Genomic DNA, 27,511 nt, shown 5'->3' with positions numbered 1-27,511 from the left:
TTGTCTGCTCCCGGCTCCTTTTCCCACGTGCCTGGAGGGGTCAGGCAGAACAGAGCTTGCTTTTCTGGGTTTAACATTAGGCCGTTGTACGACTGGAACATGCTGGCTTTTCCTTGATTGAAGTGACTCACTCCTGAAGGCTGCATGAGCGCAGGCAATTGGTTAGGTGCTTTTCTTCTGCAGTTATGCCTCTGATCCTGGCCCTCACGTTCGAACCACCATTTTTTCTGTCTTTGTTCCTCCCTGAGCTCTGTAAAGCTCTCTCTGGTGCACTGGTTGTAAGTCCAGGCTAGATGGGAGCTGAGCAAACACCCCCCCACAGCTCTCACAATGTGCTTCAATCCAAACTCGGAACACGGCTGAGCGTCAAGCACCAGACCAGCAATTATGCAAAATCACAGGCAGACTGTCACACGCCCTCTCCAGGTATGGACACAGCTCTCCAGAGACTAAAAGACACTGAGTGACCCCCCGTATCTCCATCTTCCGACACTGACATCTGCGGTGCGTGTAGGTTGTAACTGTTATGCCATTATTTTCCAAGTGCTGTGCCTTTACATTTCTACAGCATCTTTCTGGTTGCCATTTGGTGGCCGCCGTCCCATGTCGACTTCATGTTTGCTCTTCATTGTGCATTTGCAGTTTATTTAATCCAAAATAAGCCATTTGGGCTGGTTCTTCTCTGTCTGTGGAAAAGCGTAACAACCATCCCCTTGACCAGGTGGGAGTCAAACTCTGAGTCTTGGCATGCCATGGCCTTCAGCTACTTAAAGGCTGAATTTTTATCTCAGACATCTAGCCCCTGTGCCACATCCTGCCTGTTCACTCTCTCTACTGAGATCAATATCCAGCTGGAAGAGAATCGTCACCTACTTGTGCGCCCGGCAAGTCTTGCTCTTTCGTAAGCATTCTCCTTGGATACCCCTTCAACCTCCCTTTGCACTCTGCCTTGGCCTTCAGATGCCATTCTTACCTCTGTCAGTTCCCTGAGTATCTTCAGAACCTCATCCTGGCCAACATCCACTACCTCTTGCTTGACTCAACCAAAGAAAAACCTTTCCGAACCCTCCAGTAACAGTGAACTCTGCAGAGAGGTAGTTGGGGTTGTTTTATTTCTGGTTTTGTTTCTTCCTTCAGTGTCAGGAGTGCTTATACACTGTCGCAAAAGAAGGGGAACCTTTCGGATGCCTTACTCTTTTCCGGGTTCAGCCCTGTTTGTGTAGACTTAAGAACCGAAGATGCGACTTCCCATGCTCCAGTCACACTTGTGGGATAATCATGTCTGTTTCATATTGCAACCCTCAGAGCTTGACTTTGCAATAACCCAGGAGCTTTCAGGTTTAAGGGAAACAGTATGTTACTACTAAATCTGAAATGGAAGGAGTCTCATAGCCGAGAAGAAACTAGAAACAAGTTGACAGTACAATTCACATTGTCATCCTCTTATTTCCTGGGTGTAGGATTCCCTCCCAGAATCCATGTCACTTTGTTTGGCACAGGAGAGAAGGCTGGGGTGCCTTTAGGCAGAAAAAGTGAAAGTTAAAACTGTTATTTTTATTGTTATTGTTTTGAAAGCTGCCATCTGACGCACACAACACATTCAGTTAAAAATGTGAGATTTTCTTTTCATGCTAACTTTCTGTCTGGTCACATGAAAACACTACACAGAAAAAGAAAAATAATGTACAGGGAAAATGGTAGGGGGAAAGCCTGATTTCTAATGAGGATATGAAAGCACCCATTTAAATAGACTTTTAAATCCATGTGAATCAGAACACTTCCTTCCCTCTCCAATGGCTTTTTTTGAACCAGGTAAATTTTAATAACCTACAATCAAAAATCTGCTATTTCAGTATGGCCCTGGTGTGCTAAGTATCAATTAGCAACAGACATTCTTGGTCACTTTACCGCATCTCAACAGGACTGGAGCTAAGATGAAATGAGAAAGTGATGAAAATAATAATAATTTTCGGGAAATCATTAAATAGAAACCAGAATTGCTATGTAAATACCATGGAGCGGTTTGTGTAATGTGTTAAGCCAGTGATAACTAACTTTCAATGCAAAAACATCTTGTTTCCCACCCCTTCCCCCCACTTTTCCTAAAGAGACTAGCTCTTCAATCAGTGATGCTTCCCGATATCCCTAGGAGCTAGGGAAATAACATCCTTGTTTTACAGATTGGGTATTGAAGCACAGAGAGATTAAGGCCAAAACTTTCAATCCTGAGTTCCTAAAATCATCTGTCTAAATCCACATTTAGGACCCAATCCCACAAGCGGACCTTACAGCTACACTGAACCCCACTAAAGTCAACGGGTCCACTTTGCAAGATCAGGGCCTTACGCACCCATATGAAAGTGACCTGATGTCCAAGTACTATATATGATCTCCTGATGCTAGGACAGGGACACAGGGAAAGCTACTTAGCGTGTAACCTCTTTGGGGGCAGGGCCTGTCTTTTTGTTCTGTGTTTGTAGAGCACCCAGCACAATGGCGTCCTGGTCCAGGAGACAGTAATACAAATAATATTTATTATTATTGCATGTTAGGCCCTGATCCTGCAAGCACCTATCTGCTCACAGGGTTATACTGCTATATGCATAACTGTTTGTGGGATCCAGGCCTTCGTTTAGTAAGCTAGCTCTTCCTACTTCTAATACCCTTAGATTCTAGATGTTTGATTCGCAGCAAAGAGCCTGATCCTACTCCCACCAGTGTCAATAGCAAAAATCAAACTGTCTTCAGTCGAAGCAGAACCAGGCTCTGTGAAAGCACGATCACTTTACTCTATTTCACCTGTTTTCAGCAAGGTGCAGGATGCTCCCAACTCCCGTCAAAGTCAGTGGGAAGCGAGGCTGTTCAGCAAGCTCTCACTGACTCTGCTGGACCAAGCCCAAAGGGCTGAAACACGCTCAGTCCCACTGAGTTCAGCAAAACAAAGGGACCCTTCCGGAGGAGCTGCAGATACCATAAGCCTGCCTGCTGTAAGATCAATTAACCTTTCCTATTAGTGAAAAATTAACAAACATGTGCAAGCCCAAAGCAAGCACTGAGGACAAAGTGCAATTATTTGGGGATTTATCATAAATCATTACTTCCTTTGCTAGGCAGCAGGGAAGCTTCTCCAGCTTTGTGAAGCAAGCTGTTCTTGGTCAGTATCTTTTGCAGAAGTCTGGGGAATACTGAATGTGGCTAAGGGTAGTTTTTCCTCTGGGCTGATCTGAACACTTCAGGATAGCCCTCAGTACTCCTGCATTACCAATGACAAAATATGTCATTGCTGGGGGGGTGGGTTTCAACTCTTGTCATCTTTGCTTGGTAATATTCCCACCTAGCATTGATCAGACACTATTTCAAACCTAAAGGCACCTCGGTAAAAGGAGAGCGCGCTGATTTTCAGAGTTCCTGTGCAACACCGGCAAGGCAAAGTATCTTCCATGCTTCCCTCTGCTGCTTCCTCCCCTCCAGGGTAACACCCTACTACTGCTACCAGCCAGTGAAGTGGCTCCTTTTAGCTCAAGCCAGCAGGTGCTTGTGATGCTGAGGCCAGTCCCCAATACAAATCTTGCCCAGCCAAAGCCACCCAGGATGCCAGGGCAGCCAGAGCTCCTGGCTCCCCTGGGCCGGGCTTGGCGGCAGCTCCTCAGCTTGCGAGAGGCTGGAGGGACCACTGGGAGAGGAGGCGGCGGCAGGGAGACAAGCCGCAGGCAGCAGGTGGCGGCCTTGCAAGGGCTGCTGCCGCTCCGGCTCCCGGGCTCGGGGAGTCCAGCCCGGACTTTCCTTCCCGCTTTGGGGACCGGGTGGAGGGGTGGGGTGGGTTTTTGTTTTTTCTTTCCTTCTTCTGTTTGTTTGTTTAGCGTGGTGCCAGGAACTCGGCTCCCACGTGGGGCGGACTCCCAGGTGCTCCGCGGAGCGGCCAATGACAAGGCAGCGCTCCCGTAGCGACGGGCCCTGACACTTCTCGTAACATAGACAGGGGCGAGGCAGCCAATGGGAAGTGGAGGCCGAGGCGTCGGGACCTCACTGGGTTCAGGCCCCCCCCCCCCGCCGCCGATGCATTCCCCCCCCACCCCCACCCCCACCCCCACCCGTGTCCGGGGCCCGCGGTGTCTCTGCAATTCGGGGGCTGCTGCGAGGCGAGGGTCTGGGGGGGGGGGGGCCCGTGCTGAGCCCCAGGCGACGGGGCGGGGAGGAAGGGGGCTCGCCCGGTCCCCTGGGATTCCCTGCTCCCCGGCAGGCTGGAAGGGACGAGCCGGCTTTCCCCGGGGCAACCGGGCGCTGGGAGGCCCAAATTGACACCTGCACGCGGGGGTGCGGGGGGGGGATCTTCTACCCCCCCCCCTTTCTGGGGCTGGGAAGTAGCAACCGGACCCTGTAACCGCCACAGGCCAACGGCCTCCCGCAGCGTCGGGGTCTCGCCCCCCCCCCATTTCAACCCCATCCCCCCAACCCCAGCTTTTGCAAGGGGAGACATCTGCCTGGTGGGCGCGCGGGTGCGCGCGCGACTTTCCCTTTCGTGCGTTCCCCTTTTACTATTTAAATTGATACGTTTCATTACTAGGGAGAAAAATAAAATATTCCTTTGATACACAAAATCAAATTGATATTTAGCCTCTGCTTACTTTTTTATGCATGGCTCCTTTTCCCCGCACGGTAGTGACAGATTGTTTGAGCTGGAAGGAAAAGCCATTCCAAGCTAATTAAGCAGCCATTCCAAGCACTATTTGCAAGCGGGACGCTGAGAAGCGGCGGCGTTTGTCAGCGCTCGGCCCCCGCGTGGCTTTGACTGACAAGCCCGTCGCTGGAGTGGCAGCCCGGGCGGCCTCCGCCAATGGACAGAAGGCAGCCGGCGCTGCCCCTTGCCGATTGGTCGGATGGATCTGTTTGATGGACGGCTGCTTTTTTTTTTTTTTAAAGCGCGGGGGGCGGGGGCGCGCTGCGGTCCCCACGTGGGGGGAAGGCAGGGCGGGTTGGGTCTGTGACGTGGGGCGCGAGGAGCCATTTTGTGCTAATAGCGGCTGCCCGGGCGCGGAGCCGGGGGTGTCTCTGCGGAGCCCCGAGCCCGGTGCCGGGGCGGGCCGAGCGGTGCGGGCGAGCCCTGCCAGCGGGGGCTGCTGTGAGCCCTGCCCGGCTTGCACGCCTCCCTCCCACCCCCGTCCAGGGCAGGTGCAAGACCCCCCCCACGCGCGCGCTCACTCTCGCGTGGGCGGAACCTCGCCCCGCGTGTGTCTCCTGCGGGGCCTCAGCCGAAGCCCCCTGTTCCGCGCGTGGAAAGGGCCGGGCCGGGGTGCTGCGGGCGGAGCTCCCCCGGGGGGATGCCCCGCAATAGCCGCGGGGGCTGGGCCCGCAGCCTGCCCCACGGGCGAGGATTGTCCCGCGGGGGAGCCCGGGCCCCAGCAGGCCCGTGGGCCGGGCGTTTCCGAGGAGGGGCTGGGCAGCTGACCCGAGGCCGGAGCGCCTTGTTGCGGGCTTCGCACCCGCAGGACGGGCCCCCCGACGGCCGGCCGGGCCCACGCGTGCCGGCTCCTCGTGTGTTTCCCCTGACTCAGGAGCGTTCCCATCTGCCGAGCGGACGGCATTGACCGTGTCCCTGCGGGACCTCGGAACCATCTTCCGGGAGGGGAAAACAAGGGTGGGCCCCAATCCCCGCTTCGGGCCGCCTGAGGCGCTTTCCTGCCTGCCTTTCTGGGTGTTGCACTTACTCGGCCTAGGCTCGAAAGCAGAAGTTTGCAAACACGGGGCGCGTAAAGGCGGCTGCAGATCAGCCCTCTGCCGGGGGGACCCTCTGCGGCTGGGCTCTTGTTTGATGTAAAGGCTCAACCCCTTCTCCCCCCCCCCCCCCATTGGCCCCGCAGCAGTTACAATACACACCGCTTTGGAGGGCGTGTAAACCCCGGGATATTCCAGTCCGGTCGGGTGCGTGGGTAACTTGAACGACGTGACCCCAGTTCTTCACCACAGCGGCTCCGACTCGAGAGGCGCCCAGGGGAGGAAGAGGGGAAACGGGTCGTGACGGCAGAAAGGGCCGATCCCCTTTGGTAGGAGCAGCGGGCAGAAAGCATCCCAGGGGATGCGGGCCTGGCTGGTCATTGCGGGGGGGGGGGGAGCCATTCTGTGAGCCCCCCGCAGGCTTTCTCGGTGGGGAAGGCTATTCCCCCCCCTCCCTCCCTCCCTCCCTCCCCTTGTTGTTCTTGCCCCATTTTATCGCTGCTAAGTCTTAAGAAGGGAAAACAGGCAAGCGGCGGGGCGCTCCTGGGCGCTTTCTAGTAGCTAATGGGCCTGCTAAGCTGCTGCCGGAGGAGGCGGGGGGACGGTGCTCGTCCGCGGGGAAGGTGCTCGTCCCCCCCCATTCCCCGCCCGGAGGGACATTCCGAATTCGAGCCGTGCACACGGGGCGGCTTTGCAGCGGCCGAGCCGCTTTCCAAGGCCAAGCCGGCCCGGCGCCGTTTCCCCGCCTCCCCACTCGTGTCCGAGGGCTCCCGCGGCAGCCGAGCGGGGCGGGGCGCTCCCCGGCCGGCCGCAGCCCCCCCCAGCGGCGGGGCGGGGCAGGGCCGGGCCGGGGGCGCCTTCCCCGACACAAGATGGCATTGTGACGTTCCCGCTGCCGGCGCCCATTCGCCGGCCGAGCCGCCCCGCCCCGCCCCACGTGGGCTCCCCGCGCTGCCATTGGCCCGGCCCGGGGACGCTGGGGCGGCTTTTTGTTACACTTCACTCCCTCTCCGGAGCGCTCTCGCGCGGCGGCTCGGCCCCTCGTGCGCTGCCTCCTGCCTGCGGAGTCTGTGGGTGGCACCGCCGGGGTCCCGGGGCGCGCGGCGAGAGGGGCAGGGCAGGGGGGATTCCAGCCGCCGCTCCCCGGGAGCATGCGTTCTCCGCCGGGCTCCGGCCCCCGGCGGCCGGGGGTCCCCGCGGCTTGACCCCGCCGGCGAGGAGCCCTCTTCGGAAGCGGACCCCGCCGCCGCCGCCGCCGGGCTGTGGAGCGATGCGGCCGGCGAGGAGCTGAACGGGCGCCCGGGAAGCGGGAGTTCGCAGCCGAGCCCGAGCGGCTGGCGGAGCCCGAGCGGCTGGCGGAGCCCGGCTCGCCCTTTGCCCGCACGCGTCGCCCGGGAAGTGGCCTGGCTTCGGCGCCCCCCCCCCCGCACCCCACCCCGACCCTTGTCTTCGGGCGGCGGCAGGATTTGGGGGTTTTCTCGGCGCCGAGCAGCGGGCGGCTGGATCGTGGAGAGCGGCGGGCGGCAGCCCCGCGGGCTGAGGAGCGGCGCAGCCTGGGTTGACTCTCCGCCTTCGGGGGCCGGAGCCCGCAGCGCCCCCGGGGGAAGGAAGGAGGGAGGGAGCGGGCAGCAGGATGCCGAGGAGCGGGCGCTGCCCCGCGCCCCCCGCCGTGTGCGCCTTTCGCCCGAGGGGAGCCCGGCTCCTGCGCCCGGGGCTGGCGAGCCTGCCCGCCTGCTAGGCGCCCCGAGCTCGCACCGCCCGGGACTCCGCTTCTTCCTTTGTTCCAGTTTTGGCCCCTCCGGGGCAGCTTCGTGGCCGAGCCGCGGCCCGGCCCGGGCTCGCCTGAGAGCAGCAGGCGCTTGGGGCCGGTGGGGGAGTGACTTGGGGGCCGGTGAACTCCTGCGATGTACCCCCAAGGCAGGCACCCGGTAAGTCCTCGCTGCCCCCGGGCGTTTCCCTTGCAACCTATTTCCCTCCCCCACCCTTGATCTTTGGGGCGGAGGGGGGGGGCAGAGGCGATGGGTGTGTCAATCTGTCCGTGCATCGCGGTGATGCTTGTGCACCCTTGAGACCGGAGTGTGCCCCCGGGCTCCGCGTCTCCAAACAAACAAGCCGGGGAGCCTCGCGGGGAAGCAGGGGCTCTCCCGGTGCCAGGAAGCGCCCCGACGCCCCTGCCACCCAGCCTGGGAAACTTCAGGGGTAGCGAGGGGATCTCGGACCCCTGTTGGAGCCTGTTTATTTGGGGGAGGGCTGGCTCCTGGGGAAGGGACTGGAGGGCCAGGCATCTCTCCCTGGTCTGTAAACGGCTTGTTTTCTTCCTTGTCTGCCTGTGTGTACCCCTAGGCTCCCCACCAGCCTGGGCAGCCGGGCTTCAAATTCACAGTGGCTGAGTCCTGCGATAGGATTAAGGATGAATTCCAGTTTTTGCAAGCCCAATATCACAGGTAACTCTCTCTGTCTGCCTGTCTCCCTCCCTGCTTAGCAAAGGTTAAATGTTTAATGACAGATTTTAAGTGCACACTAGAGCATGTATTAAAATGTCTTTAGAAGAGCAATTTATGGCTCTGTGTTGACTAGCATCAATCGCCAGCCAAGGCTCCTTTTGTTCCTCCCTGTTTGTCATTTCGGAACTGCCCCAGTTTTTAACCCTCTGCCTCCTGGGCTTATCGGAAAAGCTCTAGTAACCCCTCCAAATCCCTGCTGGATGGAACCTTTGTTTGTCACTAGGGTCCCCTCCCCCCTTTGATCCATTCTAAGAAACACCCCCCACCCCCAGCAAGGTTCCTGTTTTGCCACGAGGAATCCCCCAGAAAAAAAAAATTACCCTCTTGTTCTGCTGAAATTTCCCATCTTTCTAGCTTGCAAGACGTCTGCTAGCCTGCCATTGAGCAGAAACCTGGCAGTACTAAGGGGCTATTACAAAAACAAACAAACAAAAATCTACTGATCTGGGGTGATGTGCTTCTAAGAAGTGTTACTCAAGATGGTGTCTCTTTTTCCCCGCCCCCCCCCGCCCCCACTTGACTTGTCACTTCATCACTGCGGGTTCTTAAACATATATTTATTCTGTTTTATCCTCTTAGTCTTAAAGTGGAATATGATAAGCTTGCTAACGAAAAGACAGAAATGCAGCGCCATTATGTTATGGTAAGAGACTTTAATCAGATTTTGTATCCGACTGCACATGGCATTCGCTGATGATGGAGCAGTGAAATGGGCCAGGGGATGGTGGTGATGCGGGACCCTTAAAATGAGTATTGCCCATTCAGAACAAGTTGTCTTTATTCTGTGCCTTGCTTGGGGCCGGATGGTTCCTATCTCTAAACATTACAGCTGTCCCTTCAGTGTTATCTGCCTGGCGGGTTGTGAACCATCCTCTAAGGAGAAAAACAATACTTTTGGTGATCAGTGTTCCTGCCCTGTTTTGACAGGCATTGATCCTCTTGTCCTCCCTTTATATTTACCAAATATCTGACTTGTGCCTGAGGACAGCAGACTTAAAAAGATTGGAAACCTAATACAAGTCTCCTGTTAACCCTCTTCCCCTGACACTCCCAAAGAGGATTTTGAAGCATTTAGAGGCAGGAGTTCTGCTGACTCTGTATCACAAGAATCCATGTTTGTATCGTTGCCTAGTTAAAACTTCAGCCCCCTGTAAGCACGCATTTTGCAACTTGCTGACCCTGGAGTGTTTGGACTAACTTCTGATGTTAGGAGACAGGGGTCAGACTGCTCCTTGTTTTGCCTGAGGCCAGAGAAGGCCTGTTACGACATCATCTCTCCCAGTTGCTTTGAGGAAAGTGGATTCTTTTGTTGCTACAGAAATCTTTTCACTCTAGTTGCGTTACAGGGGCAGTAGGTGAGGTGATTCTTTTGATTTGTATTTCTAATCAATTTAGTGTGACCAGCGTTCATTTTCGAAGTACAGGCCCATTCCCTGACTGCAAAAGAAGACATGTAGGACACAGGGCAGAAATAACTTTTAAAGGAAAAATTACAAGATGTTTGCCAAATTGCAGTATATTAACTTTTCTATTCGAACTTATACATACTGGTCGCACACAGCTCTGGGGGAAGGGTAAGCTGCTGTCTTGTTTCTTCTAACTAACTTATAGGGAATAGATGAACGAGAAAAGTAGTATCCCCTTGTTACGTGTGTGTCTCTTAAACCCTACATGCATGTGGCTATTATGATTTAAAATTTCCTTGTTTAATATGCTTTGAGCACAGTTCTGTCCAGGAGGCTTTTCTGATAATGGTCTTATGCAAAATCAATGAAAAAATACTTTTTTTTTTCCCCCCCAGTACTACGAAATGTCATATGGTTTGAATATTGAAATGCACAAACAGGTGAGTGATTCTCTTCCATATCCTGTCTCCTTTCCCTGAACCATGAAAATGAAGTCCTGGTTTTGATAAATAAAAGCTAACTGGTCAAATGGTTGGGGTTACACCTGTGTGGAGCTGTTGACCATGAGTAAATATGAAACTGAGTTGATGGAAGTCCAACACTTTTGCATATGTTAGGGAAGATTTCAGATTTTTTTAAATTGTTTACAAGGAGAGATGAAAGTAATGCTGTGAACTTTTCATACCGAGATGTGTACCCGGATTAGCACATCTTGTGTATATGATTAAACATGAAAAACACAGCTAATTAATACAGATTTGATTGTTGGTGCAACTCAGCATTCTTTAAGGTCATTCTTCTAATTAATACAGCACTGGAATGTATGACTTCAGAACAAATTGTCTTGTAGGATTTTAGCAGCCACTGCAGTGTGGCTCAATGCCATGTTTTACATCCTACATCTGGAAGGTGAAGAAATGTTTGCAACTTTTGTCTGCTCTAATGTATAATTTGCCTAAAGGGAAAACATGAAGGACTGTTGCAGAATGTGATGTGCTACCTTGATAAGATTAAAGCTAAAGAGCCTAAAGGCTGGGCACATGATGGTAAAACTTAAAGGAATGAAGTTATTATTGAGATTAGACCTGATTATTTGCGGTGCTGCTGCTTATTGGTTTTAAAAGTAGTTCTAAGAACTTCAGATAGATATAAGGTGACATCATCTTTGCAATTCATGAATCAAACCAGTTTGACTCAGTGTTTTTGTTAATAGCAATGTAAATCGTATTGACAGTCTCCTGAATAACAAGGTACTATAAGGTAACTAGGTAGTGGACTAGATTCAATACATGTTATTTAAATACACAGTGGTGCGGGCTTTATTTATCTTTTCTCCCCTTCAGTTCATACAGACTTGCTAGGTATATAGAATTATTTAAACAGTGACAAAAATAATTTACATTGGGTTTAGTCTTGCAAAATTTCTTCTGCCCATGCTGACTAGCCATACTTTTTTTTTTTGCTGCTTCCCTTCTGACAGGATCATTGCCTGGCAAAGATGCACTGTGATTTACAGACTTATTTTGATAGTTTTATATGCATTCATATAAAGAGGGAGCAGTAGATTAGCTAATATAGCTAAGTGTCCTCGTGTTTGGATAGTGACCTGTGTAGGGGGAAATGCAAAGACCTGTTCAGATGGACTTTGTGGTGCAGTGCTTTGGGGAGCCTGTAGCATTTTCTGGTTTTATGAAGCCGAAGAGACCTGTAAGGATAGAATTTCTACGTAGATCTCTTTGGGTGATGCGACCTTTTGATGCAGTTATATCCCATTGCTAATGGGAGTCTTATGTCTCTGTCAAGAGGACAACAGACCCTGAATGTTTTTATGAGAGTACATTTTGGGTCGTAGAACAAAACAAAACGTGCTGTTTTTATTACAGGATACGTTTTACCTCCACAACGTGTGCTGGAATTCTTTTCCTCTTTTTGGAAATCTGTGACGTATGCAGGGACATAAAATGAAATGTACCTTCTTTCGCAGCATTTAGTCTGGCAAACTGAATGAGGTGTTCATCCTGGCTAGTCTCTTTAAAATGCCTAGTGGCAGAGCTGTAGGGTAGAGTTAGGGTATGTTGCTAGATTGCCATTTTCTATAACATTGCGAGCTGTGTTACAGTTTGTGTTTTTGTGAGAGAGTGAAAGGCCTTCTTCCCTTTGGTGGAATTTTGCATACTGATGTTATTACAGTGCAACAATGTTAGTTATGTACAAGTGTTTACATCTTGGGGCACTGTTCAAAAACAGCGAACCCTAACAGGGAAGCCTGGGTGGATCTGGTGTTCCCTGTCTTGTGTTCCTCCATTTTAAAGGTCTAAATAAGGATATTCGTCAAATGGTTCCTGAGTGGAACCTTTCTTGGCTGCTTTCATCATCGCGGGTGGCTGTATGTCCAGTACCTTATATTAGAATTGGACAGGGTCTCTGAGGAGAAGCTGTTTTTGTTGTTTGATCACCAATGGTGTGCTTGATGCTTCAGAAAAACAGAGCCACCATCCTTGCCTTAGCAGCTGAAATGACCGTATAGTCTGTTTCCTGAATCTCAGAATTGGGTGAAATGAGCAAAGAGGACAAGGGGGAGGGAGGGAGGGCGTGAGAACTCAGGAGAGAAGAGCAAGTATAATCTAAAAGGGTTTGTCACTCTTCCTGACTGCAAGGGCTTTACAAAATAAATCCTACCACTAATTGCAGTGTGGGTCCTGGGTGCATCTGGCTGAGGGTGGCTAGTCCTGAACAAACAAGTTTATCAGCTGACCTGTTTAGCGGTTGACTTGTGTTTATCTGCACACAATCAAGTAGACTGGAGTGCTTGAATTATTCATGCAGTGTCCTGCCCTCCAGACTTGACTGCTTGTGATTACATCTGCCTGAGACAAACACTGATGGATACTTCATCTTTAAGCAAAAGGGGATTGCCTGTCTGTAGGCTTATATAACAGATTATCTCTTCTACATTGAATATTAAAAGTGTGTGTGTTTTTTCTCTTTACCAAATCACAAAGAGAAATAAGAATAAAGGTGATTTCATGAATGACTCCATAGGCTACATGCAAGGAATTATGTATGAAGTGACAACTCACTCTATTGCATATGATTCAGGGAATTACTCCTAGTGTCTGCCACAGTCTCTTGTGGTAAGTGCTATGTTACCCAAATTCAATCTCCTTAAATACAAGTTTTACCTGCGTAGGATTTAAATATATAGTTGCTGCCCGGTAAGTTTTACTGAGGGTTTTTTTCTTTCCAATGTCAATTTTGCATTGCATCCACTTTATTGGTCCAATCTTGCTTTTTATCATCTAGAAAGATTTGGATGAAATAATCTAATTGAATAATCCAGAAAAGCAACTAATCATGTGTTGGGAGACAGAACGCCTGGTGGTAAATACCACTAGTTTCTAGTCTTGATGGCTAAGAGCTCAGCACATAAACATTTCTTGTTTTTAGAGTTAAACTAAGACTTTGGCCTTGGAACACATTTAAACCATATTGACACTTTCATGAGCGAATCCTGCTTCTTCTGGAATATTCCAAGAACACGATATACTTTATCATTCTTGTTAGCAAGGCGTGCCAGATAATAACTCGCTAAACACTTAAGAAGCCAAATAACTGCTTACTCTGAAACCTGCTTATTATGATACTTTCTGACATCTTAAGGTAGAAACAAATAGTTTCCAGCTATTTTAACCCTTAGTGACAGCTGGCTCATTAATTCCCACCTTTAACTCCTGTTGTTTTCGGTATTAGTGTCAGGAATCCTGGCAGCAGATCTAAAGATACCTGTTCTGAACTTTATTCCCTAAGGTAGCCTTGTTTGCCTTCTGCTGTTGTGGATTGTAGCTTGCCCCTCCACACCCCCTCCCTGAATTTAATTCTCATCAGTGAAGCTCTCCACTTTGCTAATAATGATAGCAGCCGCAAATAGCTTTCAACATGCCATTGACAGCCTGTTTGGAGAGAGCACTTGAAATAGTGCTAGACAGCTGAAAGTACCCATAATTGTGTACCAGAGTGAGAACCACACTGCTTAAGGACCTTATTTTCATGTGCTTAAAGAGACAATATCCTGGTTTCAACAAATGCTTCTAGTGCTTCACTGGCATTATTTATTCACCCCTCCCTTTTTGATTAAGGTTTCATGGGGTGGGAGGGCACAGATAGTAACAAAAACCCCTGATTACTGACTAGCAAATGATATAAAATCAGACCAATCTGAATTGTCTGCTATGGGTAGTTGAGAATGTTTCTTAACCTAGACCTTTCCTTTCAACAAAGGTGAAAACGTGGCTTCACTTAAACCGGAGAACTTCCAAGTTTAGACGGGAGTTTGAAAGATCATTTAGGAAGACTTTTTTTCCTGTGGACATCTTTTTGTCTCCGTTTTTTCTTAGTCACTGAATAGCGTTGGTTCCACGTTACAGTGTGGCCAGCAGAGCATATCGCAAGAGACTACCCTAGTAATCCGTGGAGTTTACAGGGTTTAAACACCAGGCTGAAATCTGCTATGGAAAAAGCCAGTATTTTGGCAAAGCCTTCTTTAAATTGTGACTGGTGAAATAAAGTGGACTGAATTCTGCCCTCAGTTGTACATATGATGACGTCGCGCCCCCCCAGCCCCATTGAATTCAGTTAGGGACCTGATCCATGTGGGGATCAAAATTCTACGTGGCGTGCTCCTCCCCAGGGCAACTCCCCTGACATCAGCAGACATACTCACCCCAAGGATGAATTTGATCCAGTATTTATAGTATCCTAAATCCTATTCCTTTCCAGTCAGTTTTTGCTGTAAGATGCAAAGTGATGTCGTGTCTGTTCTGGAGGGGAGTCCGCTGTGATGTTGGAACAGTCTGGCTTGGGTGCCTTCACTGGCTGCGTGTTGCTAACCTGCTATATTCTTACAGAATATTCTGAGGCTAATTGACTTGGTGCTGTGACTGTTTCTATGCCAGGGGTACTAATTGCACTGGAATTGCTTGGGTTGTAGCCGTAGCTGGCTTTGAAGGTGTATCGGGGGGGGGGGTGCTCCGACGTTCTCTGTACTGACGCAGGCTGTGCTCCAAGATTTCAAGTGGGTATCTGTGGGTGGTCAAGCCAGTGCAAGGTTAGACCATTAGAAATGGAGCTTCACCTGCACTAAAGTGAAGACAAGGTTTGGGGAAAGGAACTGGCTGCGGACAAATGATGTCCTGGGCTGTGGAGTATTGCAATGTCTGTGCCGGCATCAATACAGTCTAAAAGGTTACCCTGTTTGTTTAATCCTCTCATTGCACTGGGTGCAGAACAATGACACTGACACAAGCAATGAGATTCCAGGTTGAGACGGTTGCTCTGCCTTGAACTTGCTGTGTAATGCAGAGTGGATCAGTGAGTACAGGACTTCGGCAGAACTGGCCGAGTTAGAAACCAAATGGCTTTTGAGTTTTTTTAGTTTGGGTGTTAAGTCGGTTTATGGGAGACCTTCAGTGTTTCAAATCCAATTCCACGTGTTTCGTATGATAAAAGGTGATTTGTGTATTTTAAACTTCACTCTGCCATGTCCATTTCTGAAGATGGAGCAATAGACGGGTGTGTCTGAAACCAAGAGAAATCACTACGGTGCAGGGTTAGTCCCTTAATGCAGTAACAGCCGATCCTGCTCTCTCCATATTGTTTGCATGAGAGCCCTCCGACTTCATTGTCTGTGCTCCAGTTGTGGCCTCTCTGTGTCCTAGAGTGTTGTGGGTTCTGGTAGCCCAGCTGGAACAGCTGTTTAGCCCATTTTCAGAGCGGGTGACTGTAACCGCCCCTGAGGCTAAAGCATACCGATCACGCGGCCAGCTGTGTGTTCTTGATGGGACAGGATTTATAACTTGTGCAAATGTTCTCTCTCCTTTCTTCGTGGCTCCAGCAACCTCCGCCCTGACTAGAACCTCAAGCCAGAGACGGGACTTGTGTAGCTGGTCACGTTCCTGGAAGGGCTGGGGAGAATTCATTGAGATTCAAGACTTGCCTGTCTCCTTGCCTTTTTTTAACAAGCTGTTTGGATTTGTCTCTGGCATTCTACAGTACAGCCCCATGTGAACATCCATATACACGTTTCCCCCTTCCTCTCCCACCCACGCTCCCAGCCCTTCCATTCTGCGGCATCTCCCTCAAGTCAGATGGGACGCTGCTGCTGGAGAGGAAGGAGCCCAGCCTCGGTGCTGTGAAGGACGGTGCTGTGAAGGACGTAGTGGCTCAGGGCCTGCTCTCCTCCTCTCTTGGGAACAGTGTATCTGCTTCAGCTTTTCCTTCCCTCTTCAGAAGCAACAGGTCGCTTCTGGGCAGCGTGGTGCCCCCTCCCTCGAGCTTCTGGCCCTGGAAGGGGACAGAGTAGATCCTGGGCCCCAGCCTTTCTGTGCAAGGGCAGCAATGATTTGCGGTGAACCTGGAGTCTGGATTGCACACTGAAAAACTCATCTCCGAGGTAGCCGTGCCGGTGGCCTACCTCCCCCTGCTGCGGGCTCGTGGAGGATGCAATTCATGGTCAGCTGGATGGAGTTCCGTGTGGTTGCCGTGAATCTGTGTGCCAGTTCCCGGGGTGAGGCTTAAACTCACCTTTGCATTGCCCTGGTCCTTTTTGTAACTGGGCACCGTGTAAAAGCAGCCAATTACTTGCTTCACCGTAGCCCTGGCTGCAGGGTTGCAGAAGATGGCTGTAGCACAAGCATCTGACCGTGCCTCCCCCTCTCCGCCCCCCCCTCCAGTCGTCTGTCTCTCCTACACTGGCAAAGCAAAGTGCTTTGGAGCGTGGCTCAGACTTGCCACTGGCCAAAGCCGCAGTGGGGCTGTGCTTGTTTACCCCAGCAGCGACTTTGGCCCTGCACACGTAGTGATCGCTCATCTGTGGCTGAAACGCAGCTGTTGCTCCGCAGTGCTGAGCTGGTGTTCTCAGAAAAGAAGAATAACCGCGCCAGTCAAGACTGCAGAGGAAGGTGGCTTTTTATTTTTTTTTTTTATTTATTTTTTTTGGACAGAGTTTAACTACCCAAACTAGGATCTGGTCTGAATGGAAAATGCAGTGGGCTTTGGAACAACCACATGTGGTCAGGTCCTTGACTGATACCTCTCCTGGAAACTGCACAACCCACGCCACTTCGGCTGCACTGTCTGAGGTCTCCCAACCAAGATCAGATCAGACCCTCCAGAGCCTGTCTTCGCTAGTGAGACCACAGTCCAAGCTCATGTGGCTCCAGGCAAGTACTACTGTGGGTTGAAAATCAAGACCCTCTCTTTCTCTGTGAGTCCTGCTAACTTTGGTGGCACACTAGTTACCCACCCCCAACCATTTCTAACAAAAGGGCTGTATGGAAGGCCATGAAGCTGCAGTCAGGCGTGGAAGCCGGGGAGAGCTGCCCTGACAAAGTGTCTTAGACTTGCTGTGACTCAAGACTCTTTAGCAGCTGACATGTCTGTCTCTCTTTCCTCCCACACTGTCCTCCAACCACACCCACCTGCTCTGCAAAAATCCAGGTCCCTTTTTATCCAGTGTTAATTTGTGGAGCTGATCAGATTGGCAGCCCGAAAACTCAGCATAATGACTTGCCTTGGCATGGGTAATATGGTTTTACAGCCTGTTGCGGTCAAGCAAAGGCACAATTTGCATAATGTTCTGCGGGGATTAGGTTGTTGAGGTTGCCATGGCAATCTAACGGAGATGAATTGAGATTTTTCTTGGCAGGAATTGCCCGGTGGCACTCGGGGGAGGGCTCCGTTGCTTTGGAGGGGCGTTGATGAATGGGTAGTGATACTGGGAAGGTGTAATGCATGAAACCTTCCCCTGTTCTAGGCCAGCCAGTGATCCCCTTTAGAGCCCGATTCAACCTTAACGGGGACAAACAGCTTTTAATGTGCTTGGGAACTGCAAAATTAAAGTGAACAAATATTTAAAGATTATGGAATCTTATGTTAACAGGAAACCTAGCAGTCGTAAACATAACGTTTCTACAGATACTGGTTTTCTTTGTTTTCCTTTCTAAATTCCACAAGGAAAGTGTCCTTTTTTAAAAAACAGAACCTAAGTTTGGTTCCCAAATCCTTGCTGGAAGTTTAAGCAAAACTTGATTTTTAAAGTACTGGTAAAAGCAAAAACAAAACAAAGCCAAGTTCTGAAGTAGCTCTGAGTAAAAGCAAGTGTCCCCTTCTTTTTTCCTTATACAATGCCCTCTTTGAGAATTGAGTGAAACTGTGAAGGGTTCTTTATTTTGCACAGAGATGACCTTGCAGTAACAGTACAAGCTTATGACCAGAGGGGTGTCTCTTCCTGGCTGCAGTGAACAATTGGGTCCATGTCAAATGAGGACCCTGTGCTTATAGGATTTGTTAGAGCCAGGAAAAACAAAACTGAACCTGCCCCCGAGAAGTAATCACACCGAAAAGAGCAATACATTTAGTGCTCATTGCAGGAAGAGTTCAATAGGTTTCATTCGAAGGCGTAAATATTTAATGGAATTGTAGTTTATGTATAATTTGATCAATAAGCCAATGCAAAAAGGGTCTTTAAAGAGGCTTACCTATCACACAGCAATTTGTGATCTAAGCGGAAACCTTGCTGCAAGGCCCCACAGTTGTTATCCGCAGCACGACCGACGCAAAGTAAAACATTCGCTCCCTTTCTGATTGAACTCCGCGGAGTGCAAAGCAGGGCAATGGAGAGGCTGCCCAGAAGAACGTAAAATGTCAGTTGTTGATTTCACTCTTCCCCCTCCTGCGCTATACACCGCATACAGTAGCCCCTCAGCCTTACGAACACCAGAGTTACAAACTGACCACTCAACCACACACCTCCTTTGGAACCGGGAGTATGCAATCAGGCAGTAGTGGAGACCAAAAAAAAAAAAAAAATGTAAATATAGTACAGTGGTGGGTTAAACATAAACTAATAATAAAAGGGGAAAGCAGCATTTTTCTTCTGCATAGTAAAGTTTCGAAGCTGCATTAAGTCAATGTTCAGTTGTAAACTTTTGAAAGAACTTTTTGTTCAGAATTCCGAACATTTTACAGTTATGAGCAACCTCTATTCCCGAGGTCGTCATAACTCTGAGGTTGTACCGTATGTACCGTGTCGTGGCATCGCTTTTGTAACAAGAACAAAGATAACCCACAGCTAGGGAAGATGGGGCAGTTTAGTTATCTGTTGATTAGAGGAGAGTGGATGGAGACCCAAGACTTCTGAGTTCTAGTTTTAGCTCTGCCTTTGGATAAATTTGTTGCTTTGGGCTAATTGCTGACACTTCTGAGACTTCCTTTACCTTCTGTAAACTGGCCATAATCATCCCATTCCTACCCCCACCCCATTGCAGGGGTGTTGTGAGGCTTAATGTTTGCAGAGTGCTGTGGAATCTTTGGGTGAAAGGTGCAAAGTGATTTCAGATTAGTCAACTGAAATCACCGGTGCTTACAGAACCTCTTTGAGGTATGACAATGTTGGAAAATTCAGTGGGCTGACTGCTAGACAATGTGTTGTCAAGCCATTGGTAATGTACTTGTATGTACAGGTTTCAGAATGTATTCACTTCAAGAGGTTTCTGATTCAAAACAAAGAGCCAAGGAGCAGTGAAGACCTCTGAAAGAGCTAGTAAAAGCATATGGTGCAATCTGATCAGTGAGGCTTTTCAGAAATAAGAAAAGGAGTACTTGTGGCACCATAGAGACTAATAAATTTATTTGTTAGTCCCTAAGGTGCCAGAAGTACTCCTTTTCTTTTTGTGGATACAGACTAACACGGCTGCTACTCTGAAGCTTTTCAGAAATGTCACTGTGGCTTTGGAAGTATACAATGGTGATGCCAAACAAAGGTTGGCTTTTTTGAATGTGGGGGGGGAGGAGAACAGGGTTAGTAAAATTATTTGCAGTGCTACTGTCACTGGGCGGGGGGAGGACAATGGTTCGTAAGAACTTTTCCTTGAGACAATCTCACCAGCTGTCATGGGGCATATAGTTACTTCCTGGCTCTTTGGAAAGGAAAGAGGGACCTGTGTTAAAATGATACGAATCTCTCTAAACATCTGCCTGCTGTAATAATCTTCACTGATTTTGCTCACTCTGGGTGCAGCAACATAACTAACAATAGCCTGTCCCAATGACTCCTGCAAACCATCACCTTCATCTGTAAAATTGTTGCCCAACTACTTTGTGCGTGTGGGTTGTTGTTTTTTTCCTAAGTAAATATTTTGGAAGTTGTTAAACTGAAATATCTGTGTGCAAAGTACATAAAAAATGAGGGAGCCCAGAATTCAAATATATGCCCCTTTAATGTTGTTGCGAAGCTATAAACTCTAATCACCAATCTATTAGAAGTCTTTGAGGATGCCAACAAGCATGTGGACAAGGGTGATCCAGGGGATCTAGTGTACTTAGATTTTCAGAAAGCCTTTGACAAGGTCCCTCACAAAAGGCTCTTAAGCAAAATAAGCAGTCATGGGATAAGAGGGAAGGTCCTGTCATGGACTGGGTAAAGGATAGGAAACAAAGGGTGAGAATAAATGGTCAGTTTTCACAATGGAAAGAAGTAAAGACTACTGGGACACGTGCTGTTCAACATATTCCTTAATGATCTGGAAAAGGGAATGAACAGTGAAATGGCGAAGTTTGCAGATGATACAAAATTACTCAAGATAGTTAAGTCCAAAGCTGATTGCGAAGACTTACAAAGGGATCTCACAAAACTGGGTGTCTGGGCAAGAATATGGCAGATGAAATTCAGCGTTAAGTGCAAAGTAATGCACGTTGGAAAACATCATCCCAACTATACATATATAATGATGGGGGTCTAAAGTAGCTGTTACCACTCAAGACAAAACTCTTGGTTTCATCCTGGGTAGTTCTCTGAAAACTTCAGCCCAGTGCACAGCAGCGATCAAAAAGGCTAATAAAGTGTTAGGAACTATTAGGAAAGGGGTAGAAAATAAGACAGAAAATATCATAATGTCTCTAAATAAATCTAGAGTGCACCCACACCTTGAATACTGTGTCCATTTCTGCTTGCCCAATCATAAAAAGGATATAGTGAAATTGGAAAAGGTTCAGAGAAGGGCAACAAATGAGCAAGGGTGTGGGACAGCTTCCACAGGAGGAGAGACTAAAAAGACACGGGCTGGTCAGTTTAGAAAAGAGACGATTAAGGGGCGATATGATAGAGGGCTATAAAATCATAAATGGTGTGGAGAAAGTGAAGAGAGAAGTTATTTACCCTTTCCCACAATACAAGAACCAGGGGTCACCCGATGCAATTAATAGGCAGCAAGTTTAATACAAACAAAAGGAAGTACGTACGCACACAGTGCACAACTAACCTGTGGAACTCATTGCCTTGGGATGTTATGATGGCACAAAGTATAACTGGGTTAAAAAGAGCTAGATAAGTTCCTGGAGGCTAGGTCCATCAATGGCTGTTAGCCAAGATGGTCAGGGATGTAACCCCATGCTTGGGATGACTGTCAGGAGCCGGAAGGGGAAAACTGGTGCTTCTCTCCAAAATTGCCCTGTTCCATGTACTCCTCCAGAAGCTCTGGTACTGGGCACTGTTGGAGACCAGATGCTGGGGCTAGATGGACTATTGGCCTGATCCACTCTCAACAGTTTTTATCTTCTTAAACTGCTATTTTAAGTGCTTAGATACCAGGTGGCTGAGTGCTCTAGAAAAGCCTTCGCTAGATGGAAGGTACATGAGCTGAGTCTGTGCAGTTTCAGGGGAGATGGTGAGTTTTCTGGAAAACCTGGGGGAAAGGTCCAGCGAGTCTAGAACATGCCTGTTTGCCTTCATATTGCTGTCTAACAGTGGAGGTATTTTCTGGCCATCTTGTTGCTAACGGAGCAGCTTCCTGAGGAGAGGGTGGTGGGGAGGGGGAGATGCAAGTTGACCTAATTAATCATTTCTGTTTTATTGATAACAAGCGGCTCTGAATTATCAAAAGGAATTTTTAAATGTTTGATCGTGTTCCAGTGTGTACTTTCGACCTGCAGTATTGTTGAAGCAGTATTTCTTGAATTCTTCCTGATGGTCAGGCTGTGTTTAAGTTGGATCAAAAGCTGTTTTAACAGCTGTCTTAATGGGCAAGGCTGCTGATATTAACCCTTGGAACACAGGGCTTGCCCCCCCCCCTCTGGGGGGGGGATGTGAGAACCTGGATTTGTGCTGGAAATGGCCCACCTTGATTATCATGCACATTGTAGGGAGAGTGATCACTTTGGATGAGCTATTACCAGCAGGATAGTGAGTCTGTGTGTGTGGTTTTTGGGAGGGGGGTGAGAGAACCTGGATTTGTGCAGGAAATGGCCCAACTTGATTATCATGCACATTGTGTAAAGAGTTGTCACTTTGGATGGGCTATCACCAGCAGGAGAGTGAATTTGGGGGGGGGGGGGGGGGGAGGAGGGTGAGAGAACCTGGATTTGTGCTGGAAATGGCCCACCTGATGATCACTTTAGATAAGCTATTACCAGCAGGACAGTGGGGTGGGAGGAGGTATTGTTTCATATTCTCTGTGTATAAATAAAGTCTGCTGCAGTTTCCACGGCATGCATCCGATGAAGTGAGCTGTAGCTCACGAAAGCTCATGCTCAAATAAATTGGTTAGTCTCTAAGGTGCCACAAGTCCTCCTTTTCTTTTTGCGAATACAGACTAACACGGCTGTTACTCTGAAACCAATCTTAAAAAGAGCAGTTGTTTGGAGACCTCTCATGCCCCCTTTAGATTTGAATGCTAATGTGTTTTGGCATAGTGATGCAATCGTATAATAGGTGACTGACTGACAGCCATTTGCATTACTGTAAGCTTTCTTGGTCAGCAGGAGCTGGGCTTGCTGCAGGGGTAGGCAGCCGGAGCAGGGAAAGCTGTCTCATGTCCATGCCCCTCCTGTGAATGGAATCCCATCCAGTCAACAGAAAGGATGGTGCCTTCAAGTGGAGGCCTTCAGCGGTGGGTGGACCAGGGAAAGGAGACCATGACGCTTCCTCAGGGCTTCGCTGTGGCTGGGGCAGAGCACTGGCTCTTCCCCGCTGTTTCAGAACAGGCCACGTGCCTGATGGGCGGGTCTGATGCCGATGTGTTTTCAGTGCCTAAATACTTGGGGGATCCTCTGTCTTGGCATTTATACTGTTCTCCTTCTCTTAGCATGTGAGCGCTTGACTGGCACTTCACAAATCCCTATGACTGGAAAGTTGCTCCTGAGTACAGTTTTCAAAAAGGACCAAGTCCCATTGGTTTTTCACTAAGAGCGAGGATCCCAAGGGTCTGAGTCGCTGTTGAAAATGGAAGTTAGACCTTTTTGAAAATTTTACCTGTAGCTTTTTCCCCTGGATTGGAGGTGTTGTGGCAAAACCCACTTTCTTGAAACATCTTCAATGTGACGCTGCAACTATTTCGATATAGGGGTTTGGCATCTCTTCCGTGCCGCCTTATGATCACACAAGGTCTGGTGGTAGTTAAATAGTCTATCGTTTCCCCCACACACCAGGGCCCTAAGCGTAGCTTTGCTTGGAATAGGCACATAACTGCAGAAAGCTAATGCAACATTTGGTTTACTTTCTTTTCCAGAACTCCTTTGCTTGGTGTTGAACTGCCCTATAGCTAGGATTTCTCCTTTCTGGAGAGCTAAAAGTCTGTTATCTGTGTCTTAAACTGAGTCTATGGCCTACTTTTCAGCTGTTCTAAGACCCAGTGCTTAAGGCCCCTTACACTGCCACATATGGATGTGTTACATTAACTCTCCCTTTAAGTTCTTCTTTCAATGGCAGAGTGGTGTATAGGGATCTCAGTGAAGAGTCAGTTCTATAATATTTAAGTTTAAAATATGAACTGCTGACTCATATGAAATCTAGGTTTTCACTTATCCTAAAACATTTTACTCAACAGAGATGTTGCAAAAACCACAATTTGACAGTGGAGAACATTTATTAAACTTCTGAGTTATGTGGTCAGCTGACGGGTGCAAATGGGTTTGGGTTAAAGTTCTTGAATGTAATGTAAGTGCTGCAGAATTAACTAGAATGACTTAAAAAAAAATTGCAGAGGAAAGTCGAGATCAGAGTAAGATGTTGGTTGTTCACAGCACTGCCTAAGATTCGCCAGGGACTAACCACCTGCACAGGGCTTGTATGTGAAGCTTTTCTTTCTGAAAGAAAGCCCTTAACTCTTGGAAATAAGTAGCGTGAATGCAGTATGATCTCAACAAGCTGTCACACGGAGATCTGAGCTGAGACTGCAGAATTCATTTTACATTTGAAAGAAATGAACTGTCGTAAGCAAATTTCTTCAAAAACAGCAGAAATGTTTAGATAAAGCTTCAGAATTATGTTAATCAGCATAGCTCAAAGCCACCTCCACTTTGGAATTGTATATAAGCTATCTGAACGCCACGGTGATCTTTTAAAGTTCCCTTTCAAATAAAGTAATAACCTAAAGTGAACTGATGAGTGGAGAACGTCGATTTATGAGTTGAGAAATGCTATGGTGATTAGATGTTCTGTTAGATGCCTAGAAAAATGGACAAGGATCACAACTCCATGCTGGGATGAGGATTAATTGCTAAAGTGTGAATAAAACCAAGCTGGTCTTTGTGCTGCTTTACAGTCTAGCTTATTTAAGTGTCTGTGTGACTGGGTTCCATAAACCTGTGGATGTTGCTTTGGCTTAAGTGATCTGCTAGAGTAACCACAGTGTCCTTGCAACAGCTGCAGGGAGATTGATATGAAACTGACACATTAGGCTAATACATTTTTTCACATGCTCCCTTGCTGATTTGGATAACATCAATATTTTAACCATTTAGATTATTTTTTTCTTGAGACCATCATGGTAAAAAATACAGACAGACGTGAAACTGGTTCAGTTTATCCCAATCTTGTTTTGCATCATTTAGCTTTTGTCAGGAAAAGGAATTCAAAATTTGCCAGATCAATAAAACAGTTATTTCCTCCATGAACCTGGCATGAAGGATTTAGAGAAGGTATATTTGTGTGCTCTTGATGCCTCTTTAAAATTAGCTCCTTATTATGTGACATGATCAATGGAAGGAAGGGGGAAGGGGGGGGGATGGTTGGTTTGGGGGTTTTTGTTTGTTTTTTATCTTTATTCCAAGAAAAGTCTGTCTGTCTTTCTTAATGCATTAATATTTCTGACATGTCCACCACAAGGTGATTTTAGACTAAACTAAATGCGGTCTTTTCTTTTTCTTTTCTTTTGTTTTAGACCGAGATTGCTAAAAGATTGAACACAATTCTAGCTCAAATCATGCCTTTTCTGTCACAAGAGGTAAGGGAATGGATGTGAATTGTTACCGTATGACCGTCTTCCATTCACATAGTGCTGATAGTGATGAGAACAATTTGGAAAGTCATGTTGGGCCAAGGGGAGGTTGTGCTAGACGCATCCTGCTCGTGCTACAAGTCTTTAGACTCAGGTTCAAATTCGGACTCGTGGCACAATGAAAAAGGTTTCGGACTGGCTTAACAGTCAGTTTTGCAATATGCACAATCACAATGTGGGAAGACTGTCCGCCTCTGTTTAACAGAGGCCATGGGTGCAGGCACGACAGACAATGCATGTGAGTTATCAGAGTGGTAAAAGGAAACTTGCATAGTGCCCAGCTCTGTTGCGTGCTGCTCAAAGCTTTCTGGGCCAGTGCAACTCCCAGTAGAGGAGGGAGCTGAAGCTAATCCCTAGCTCCTCATTTTCATGAGCAAACTCCCCAAGCAAAGTGATGGTAGGTTGCTGAGGCCTTTGCCCCTTGACTTGGGTATCCAGGCTTTCTTTGATCTTTCTTTACTTGGAAACATTCCTTATTCTAATGTGCCTTTGAAATTTTGTTCTCTTAGCACCAACAGCAGGTTGCCCAGGCTGTTGACCGTGCCAAGCAAGTGACAATGACAGAGCTGAATGCTATCATCGGGGTACGTGGACTTCCAAATCTGCCTCTCACCGTGTGTATACCCCTTTTATTCCTATCATTTACCATGACCAGAGACAATCCTGCACTTAGTTGGCTTTGAAGAATGGCAGCTTGCAAAGATACTGACAATCAGGAACGTTTCTCTGAACCTTAGTCGCTTCCAGAGGGCTGCACTTTACTAATTGAAATTCCCAGTTTGATCGAGTAGTCTTGGAATCAGAAAACTGATTCAGGGCTGGGACCAGGTCCCTGTAGCCCAGCGCGCAGTGAGGCCCTGATCCTGAATGAGGTCTTTGAGCATTCCTGCAGTGCAAATATGAGTGTCCTCATTAGCCTCTAAGTGCTCTAACTGATTTTAGAGGTGGGTTTAAACAGCATGAGGTGCTGCCAGTGTGATGAAAACACCTTTTCTTAGCGCTTTACTTTTTACTCTTCTTTTAAAGCCTCATCAGCCATGGGGAAAGGGACTGATTTCTCCTTTTAGCAGCTGGTGATGATGATGCTGCTACAGATCAAATCACTGAGATCAATCAAAATGCAAAATTTTTGTAAAAAAAATCTGTATTTAAGCCCAATATGGGAAACTAGCTAAACCTTTCTGAGATTTGGGGCTGTTCTTGATTGGTTGTTATTCTTTTAATTGGTCTGGATGTGTTAGCCCTTCTTCTGGCCACCTGAGATCAGATGTCTCTGTTGTATTGTTTTTGTGAAATGTGCCATAAATACGATTGACTTGGTGTTCCACGCATTAAGTTACTCATGTAAATGTTCCGGGTGTTTATCACTAAGATCCCAAAAGTTGAACACTGCAATGGTTTTAATTGTTTCTAGCAGTGATAGAATTACCTTTGCCAATTGTTCTGCTTGATCGGTCCTCAAAATAGGTCTTACATTTGATGTACTACAGGTATTTACTCAAAATCCCAACAGAATGTGCAGTAATTGAGTACTACTATTCCGCTCCCATCTGCAGACCAAGCCCTTTTGTCTGTCGGAGCTAGAACCATGGGGTCAGTTAGAAGTCTGATTTTCAAAGAATAAACTCTAATGCGTTAAAGTAATTTTTCATTTAGCTCTTAAGCTAAAAGAAACTTCCCCCGAACTACTTTGTCATGTCCATTGTGCCAGCACTTGGTTCTTTCCATTGTTCTTATCGGAGCAGAGGCAAACGTGGCTCCTCTTCCCTGGTAATAGCCTCATCATTGTCATCTTATGAACTGTTGTCAACGTGGGACTCTCAATAATTGTTGTGCCCCATGAAAACGGTGGCTCTCAAAACCGAGTCTGGATTGATGGTTTGAACTGGGTATTTGGCCCCAATAACCTCTAAGGTAGATCAAAGCTTTGGCTCGGACTCCTTGACGTTGCCTTTTAACACGTTCTTGTGGAAGCCAAGTTTGAATTACATGTGCAGGGACACATGGAAACGCTTTGATAGACTCAAGAATGTGTCTTGTTTGTTTGGCATGGGTGTCTAGTTCTCAAGTGTGTTTAATGATTTGCAGTGGGTGTTTGTGCTTTGGCCTCCGATGGCACAGAGCAATGCAGGCAATTTGCCACATCGTTTGCAAACTTTCCTCATGACAGCCCCTCTTAAACTAGGGTTTTAAGATGACTTTTAAAGAGATGATCCTGCTGTGTCGTCAGCCTTGCTGCTGATTTCCCGTTCTTGGCATTTCTGGTGCCACCACGCTGGAGTTGTGCGCTCTTGCTCCTCTCTTTGGCTGGGGAGCAGGGTGATCCCGGGGCTCAATAGTGTAAGTGTGAAAATGGAGACGTTTCTTTGATTAGCTTCTTTTAAGTAGTATTTAGGAGGCTACACAGCAGGTCAAGACAGCTTGAGGCAGATATTGGAATTCAATTAAGGTAAATGAGTGGAGCCTGTGACCCCCATTTCCAAGGTAATTGCTTCCTCAGATCAGAGTGAATGCAACTGTCGTCCCATCGTTAAGCAGGCAGCCATTTAATCGTTTTGCC

The 27,511-nt window shown here is 48.0% G+C and overlaps 1 protein-coding gene and 1 long non-coding RNA gene across 13 annotated transcripts in view; one reads left to right on the top strand and one right to left on the bottom strand.

Moving 5' to 3' along the window:
• Window positions 1–4,795, bottom strand: part of LOC140895144 (uncharacterized) — an 87,414-nt gene extending 82,619 nt beyond the window's left edge. The window contains exon 1 of the long non-coding RNA XR_012154119.1: window positions 4,626–4,795. This is a non-coding gene — a long non-coding RNA (uncharacterized lncRNA). The remainder of the gene's footprint in view (window positions 1–4,625) is intronic.
• Window positions 4,796–6,806: 2,011 nt separating this feature from the next.
• Window positions 6,807–27,511, top strand: part of TLE3 (TLE family member 3, transcriptional corepressor) — a 47,170-nt gene continuing 26,465 nt past the window's right edge. For 5 of the 12 annotated variants that reach the window (XM_073304510.1, XM_073304512.1, XM_073304505.1 and 2 more), the window contains exons 1-6: window positions 6,807–7,640; window positions 8,056–8,156; window positions 8,796–8,859; window positions 10,018–10,062; window positions 24,835–24,897; window positions 25,461–25,535. In XM_073304510.1, coding sequence (XP_073160611.1) covers window positions 7,617–7,640; window positions 8,056–8,156; window positions 8,796–8,859; window positions 10,018–10,062; window positions 24,835–24,897; window positions 25,461–25,535 — 372 coding nt within the window. In that variant the 5' untranslated portion in view covers window positions 6,807–7,616. Of the gene's footprint in view, window positions 7,641–8,055; window positions 8,157–8,795; window positions 8,860–10,017; window positions 10,063–24,834; window positions 24,898–25,460; window positions 25,566–27,511 lie in introns of those variants that run through there. The other 7 variants (XM_073304509.1, XM_073304501.1, XM_073304506.1 and 4 more) reach the window with 3 other exon arrangements.

The sequence above is a fragment of the Lepidochelys kempii genome, chromosome 10, assembly GCF_965140265.1.
Source record: "Lepidochelys kempii isolate rLepKem1 chromosome 10, rLepKem1.hap2, whole genome shotgun sequence".
Lineage (NCBI taxonomy): Eukaryota > Metazoa > Chordata > Testudines > Cheloniidae > Lepidochelys > Lepidochelys kempii.
Note: the sequence above shows the minus strand (reverse complement) of the source record. Positions and strands in the feature narration are given on the sequence as shown.